General features: G+C 37.7%; 1 protein-coding gene across 4 annotated transcripts in view; it reads left to right on the plus strand.

Moving 5' to 3' along the window:
- The window catches only part of Mia2 (MIA SH3 domain ER export factor 2), an 89,029-nt gene that overhangs the window by 13,255 nt on the left and 69,408 nt on the right, over window positions 1–6,366 (plus strand). For 3 of the 4 annotated variants that reach the window (XM_031357895.1, XM_031357896.1, XM_031357897.1), the window contains exon 5: window positions 141–609. In XM_031357895.1, the coding sequence (XP_031213755.1) occupies window positions 141–609 (469 nt within the window). Of the gene's footprint in view, window positions 1–135; window positions 610–6,366 lie in introns of all 4 variants that reach the window. The other variant, XM_031357898.1, reaches the window with a different exon arrangement.

Genomic DNA, 6,366 nt, shown 5'->3' on the forward strand with positions numbered 1-6,366 from the left:
ATACAGTTGTTAATGAAATATCAACAGACAAGAAAGATGCAGTCGTTAATGAAATATCAACAGACAAGGAAGATACAGTTGTTAATGAAATATCAACAGACAAGAAAGATGCAGTCGTTAATGAAATATCAACAATCAAGGAAGATACAGTTGTTAATGATAGCTCAGTTCTCAGTCCAAGCTGGCTTTACTTTGGTTTTGGTATGCTAGGCTATACAAATGCTGATGAAGACAAAATTATTTCAGACAATGGGGAAAATGAGGATGGTGAGGTAGATAACCTCAAACACCCCATAGGAAATGACCTTGACCCTGAAAAGGAAGAAGAAAGGAAACTAGTAACTGTGGAAACAGAAGACCAAACAGGTAAGGAAAGCGCCTTGGAGAAGACAGATGATTCTGGCTCCATGCAGTATCTGAAGAAGTTCTTTGATAATCCTTGGGGCTTCCAGACTCCCCCAGAGGACACAGAATTACAATTTTCCAAACAGATGCTGGATCAAGATGATACAGTAGAAAATGACAAAACTGAAAAACTTTCCACTGAAAATTCTCCCACAGGTAGCATGGACGATCCCATGATGTTGGAGAGCAGATACAGTCTGTCAGGTTAGTATCAAAAGACTGATTAACGTATTTGTTAAGATCACTTATTTTTCTAAGTACAAACCAGATGAGAAAGTTCACGCTGGCACTGGGAGATGGCTCAGGGGATTCAGCACCTGAGGAATAGACATGAGGATGTATTGGGATTCCCCACAAACATAAATAAAAAGCAGGGTGGGCGTGGTTTGTTTTTTGAGACACGGTTTCTCTGTATAGCCCTGGCCGTCCTGGAACTCACTCTGTAGACCAGGCTGGCCTCGAACTCAGAAATCCGCCTGCCTCTGCCTCCTAAGTGCTGGGATTAAAGACATGCGCCACCACCTCCCGGCAAATTAAATCTTTATGTTATATTACTTTGATTAATTTATTTTATCCAGGGTCTGTTGGCTTTCCATTCTGGTAAATAAGGGTTCCACTTACTGATACTCAGTTTTTAGACATTCCTAATAGAATCATATGTGTATGGTTTTCTTTGAAACATAAGCTAAAGGCAACTTCAATAATTCAATAAGACTATTGATATTTTTTTTTTTGAGGCAAGGTCTCATTATGTAAATGAGGCTGGCCTTGATCTCACAGATGTGCGTGCCTTTACCTCTAGTGCTGGGATTAAGAGTGAGCTTTACCACACCCAGCTAGTTTTGATTCTTAAATAGTATTTTATTCTATCTGCAGTTATATTTTGTTTTGTTTTCCTAAGAAGCACTATGACAAAGGTTTTCTCTAAATGTAGCATCTCCTAGAGAATTTCAAGTAGGGTTAAGAACGACTGCTGATTCTCTGGGTCAATTCCCAGAATCCACATGATAGCTTACAATTACCCAGAACTCCAGTTCCAGGGGATACTGTACTCTATTTTGACCTCTGTAGGCACCAGTCATGTACGTGGCACACATATATACAAGCAAACAACAGTTTAGACACATAAAAACAAGATACTAAAAAATTTTTTTTTTGTTTTTTTTTGAGATAGGGTTTCTCTGTATAACCCTGGCTGTCCTAGAACTCACTCTGCAGACCAGGCTGGCTTCGAACTCAGAAATCTGCCTGCCTCTGCCTCCCAAGTGCTGGGATTAAAGGCATGTGCCATCACTGTCTGGCTTTTTTTTTTTTAACTAAAAAAATTTTTAATCACAAATATTGTAAAAGATTTTTTCAATTTTCTTATTTCTGAGAGTTCACCAGAGAACTGTACAGTGGGTGAATATCAGAATAAGCATTTCCTTTTAGATGCCCATCATTTAGCCACTTCTGTGACTAAAACTACATGGGTTGGGCCAGTTTTATCCCAGCACTTGGAGGCAGAGGCAGAGACAGGTGGATCTCTGTGAGATGGAGGCCAGTCTGGTCTATGTAGTGAGTCCCAGGATAACCAGGACTACATATAGAAACTCTGTTCTCTGTTTCAAAAAAAAAAAAAAAAAAAAAAAAAAAAAAAACAAGCAAGCAAGTAAGCAACCAAACAAAAACAACCACAACCACAGAACAAAAACCACCTCTCACATTTTTTGTTTTGTTTTGGGTTTCTCCTTCTCTTCTTCTTCTTCTTCTTCTTCTTCTTCTTCTTCTTCTTCTTCTTCTTCTTCTTCTTCTTCTTCTTCTTCTTCTTCTTCTTCTCCTCCTCTTCCTCCTCCTCCTCCTCCTCTTCCTTCTCCTCTTGCTCCTCCTCCTCTTCCTCCTTCTTCCTCCTCCTCCTTTTCATCTTCTTCTACCTCCTCCTCCTCCTTCCCCTCCTCCTCCTCCTCTTCTTCTTCCTTCTTCTTTTTCTTCTGGGTTTCTTTGTGTAATAGCATTGGCTGTCCTGGACTTGCTTTGTAGATCAGGCTCCCAAGTGCTTGGATTAAAGGCTCACACCACACCTGACCTTGTAGATTGAATATTAAGTGAAGAGCTGCATTATGTAGCTCTCAGCCATATTCTGTGTTTGCTTGTGATGGATAAATCAGAAGCCCAGAAAAGGATTGGAGAGATGGCTCAGCGATTAAGAGCACTGACTGCTCTTCTGAAGGTCCTGAGTTCAAATCCCAGTAACCATATGGTGACTCACAACCATCCATAACAAAATCTGATGCCCTCTTCTGGAGTGTCTGAAGACAGTTACAGTGTACTTACATACTCTAAATAAATAAATCTTTTAAAAAAAGAGCACTTGATGCTGTTCTGGGGCCCCGAGTTCAGTTCACAGCCCCCACATTGGAGCTTAGTCAGAATTCCAGTTCCAGGTAATGTGACACCTCTTTGGACTCTTGGGACACTCCATGTCCATACAGAGAAGAAGGCACATATTATACATAAATAAAAATTAAAAAGAAAAGATTTTTAAAACCCTCAGAAAATATTGATCAATAATACAGAAATAACTGGTCCCTAGAATGACAGAAAGTGTTTCAGACCTAGCCAAAAATGCTGAGAAGTCAGAAGGAAACACATTTGTATTAGAACTAATAGATTTCCCTGAATTTCAAGAACTGTATGTTAATATTTCAGTATTCTCCAAAATACAAGCATTCCACTTGCCCACTGTCAGCAACCGGTATGATATGAATATTTAGATTTAGCTCTCTTCCCAAATGAGAATGGTGCATAACTGTGAACTTTAAGACCTAAGTTGTTGGGGCTGGAGAGATGGCTCAGTGGTTAAGAGCACTGACTACTCTTCCAGAGGTCCTGAGTTCAAATCCCAGCAACCACACGGTGGCTCACAACCATCTGTAACGAGATCTGATGCCCTCTTCTGGTGTGTCTGAAGACAGTTACAGTGTACTTACATATAGTAAATAAATAAATCTTAAAAAAAAAAAACCCACATTGTTGAGGGCTTCCTATAAAGGACACTCCCTTGGTCTGAACTTGTTATGTCCCAGAAAGCATTTGTAGAAAAGGTGATCAGAGCTGTGGAATGAGAAGAGACTACATCAAAACAAAGCAATATCATATCTAGAGGTATACTAAATATTCACCCTGTATCAGATTTAAGAAACTGATACAGGGTGAATATGTTCATAATGTGTTGTATATACTTGTATAAAACTGTTAAATATTAAAAAAATACTTTAAAGAAAAAAAATTCATGTAAAATGAGAGTCCTGACAGATTTTGCCTAATTGCCAATACAATTATTTACTGTTCAAAAGATTGATAGATTAAAAATTTGTCACAACTTAACTTTTTTATTTCAAAATATCTTGAAAAACTAGTGTTTTAAGTTTTATTTATCATTTCAAAAAGTAGTTCTGGTAAATTTTCTAAAGAAGAAAGCCTGACACACTGGGCATGGTGATCCTCCCTGTAACCCTGGCATGAGGGTGATGTGCCCCTGCAACCTTGGCAATAGAGAATTGGAGGTATCAGGAGTTAAAGGCCAACTTGATATATATGTGTATACACACATACACACACACACACACACACACACACATATATATACACACACACACACACATATGAGATCAAACAAATTTAAGGCTATCCTGGGCTACATGAACTCTTGTCTTAAAGCATCCAAAAAAGAAAGAAAGAATGAACCTGTGACAAATTATAAGCAGTTTTGACGAACTCTGATGAAAATATTCAGGAATTCTTTTAAGGTTTAGAAAGTAGATACTCCATTCATAAACAAAGCAGGGTGTTTGATTAAAAATTGAACCCAGGCTCACTCAGCATGTACTTTACCATGAGTTATCTCCAATCATCTTTTTACTTATTAATTTAATATGTAATGTTATTTTATTATGTTTTTGTTTATTTGTTTGTTTGTTGAGACAGGGTCCAACTATGTAGTCCTGGCTGTCCTGGGACCCACTATTAGACCAGGCTAGCCTTGACTTCACAGAGATGCACCTGCCTCTGCTTCTGGAGTATTGAGATTATCCTTTTCTTTCTTGTCTTTGAGACAGGGTCTTATGATGGCCTTGAATTTCCCATGCAGCAAAGGCTGTGATCAAACTCCTGATCAGCCACCTCAGCCTGCAAGGTAGCCAGGCTGATAGCCTTGTGCCATTAGCCCTGGCCTAAAATATTTGCTTTGCATCAAAACAAACAAACAAACAAACAAACAAACAAAACCTTAAAAGAAGGATAAGGATTTAGATAAAACCACAGACCCTATTTTCTGAGTGTTAAAGAAATTGCTTCACAGCCAATTATTTTTTCCAGATAACTTCAGTAACTTTTAGAAACAAATGAAAACTGTGTTTTAATTAGATTGGGTGTATAAGAAAATGAACTGTGTTCAAGGCCAGCCTGCTCTACAGAGTGAGTTCCAGGATAGCCAGGGCTGCACAGAGAAACCCTGTCTCGAAAATTCAAAAAAAAAAAAAAAAAAAAAAAAAAAAAAAAAAAAAAAAAAAAAAAAAAAAAAAAAAAAAAAAAAAAGAAAAAAAAAACTGTGAGCCTAAATAATTATGGTCTGTGGAAAACTAAGACTTGGGATTAGAAAAATTAATATTAGGGCCTTGTAATACAGATAAACTAGTGCTAACTATTTTACAAAAGGACTCCAACTGAGTTTATTTAAATGATTTTGTAAAATATAATTAAAAGGTACTGCAATACTTGGCTTAAAATTCTGTTAGTAATGACAAGATATGCATGCTCACATCTAATGAACATCCTAAAGGTTACATTTAAGACATGTGAAAATAATATCCCAAAACTATAAATGTGAAAATCCTGTATGGATTCACCATTTTTCTTAATATATAGTCATTTCAAATTCAGTTTGAAAATGTATTTTGAAAACAACACCTATAATCACATAAATTTGAGTGGAATTATTGAATATATTCCTCCAAATACTATTAAACATTATTGTGTGTCAATATTTGAGTCCTGTATTTCTATCAGTCTCACTGAGGCATGGTAGCATGTTATGTAGTCCCGGAACTCCAGAGGCTGAGGCAGAAGGTCCCCTTGAGCCTAGAAGTTCAAGACCATCTTGGGCAGCATAGAAAGACCCTGTTACAAACAAACAAATGAGCAGAGGGAGCTCCAGAAGCACACAGAACAAAACAGAAGTGAGACCTGACTACTACTTTTTACTTTTAAGGCTCACAAGTATTAATCTTAAATTACGAGTAAAATGGTGATTCTCTGGGGACTTTGGTCCTTTTTTTTTTTTGGTTTTTCGAGACAGGGTTTCTCTGTGTAGCCTTGGTTGTCTCTGGACTCACTCTGTAGACCAAGTTGGCCTTGAACTCAGAAATCCACCTGCCTCTGCCTCCAAGTGCTGGGATTAAAGTCATGCGCCACCATCACCAGCTGGGTGTTTTATGCACATGTCTGTCTGAGCAGTGTGCTACATGCATGCAGTGCTCATGAAGACTAGAGGAGGGCTTTGGATCATCCTTTCTTGGAGCCTCCATGTAGGGCTGGAGCCTCCATGTTTGGAGGAGGAGCAAGTGTGCTTCTCTCTTCTCTTCTCTTCTCTTCTCTTCTCTTCTCTTCTCTTCTCTTCTCTCCTTTTATTTATTTATTTATTTATTTATTTTTCTTTTCAATAAATTCTGCTATTTTTCGTTCAAAAAATGTAGGTTTTCAATAGATGTTCTCATATGCTTTTATTCTGAAGTTGAGTTCAGGCATGTTGTGGTATTTAAAGAATGCATTTGTGAATTAGGTGTGATGACATATGTCTGTAATCCTAATTCTTAAGAGGTTGAGGGAAGAGGATCCAGAATTCAAGGCTACCTCAGGTTACAGAGTAAAACTCTGTCTTAAAAAAAAAAGTATTATAAAAACAGGAAGTTTAGGAATCTTTTG

The sequence above is a fragment of the Mastomys coucha genome, unplaced genomic scaffold, assembly GCF_008632895.1.
Source record: "Mastomys coucha isolate ucsf_1 unplaced genomic scaffold, UCSF_Mcou_1 pScaffold6, whole genome shotgun sequence".
NCBI classification, from domain to species: Eukaryota; Metazoa; Chordata; class Mammalia; order Rodentia; family Muridae; genus Mastomys; species Mastomys coucha.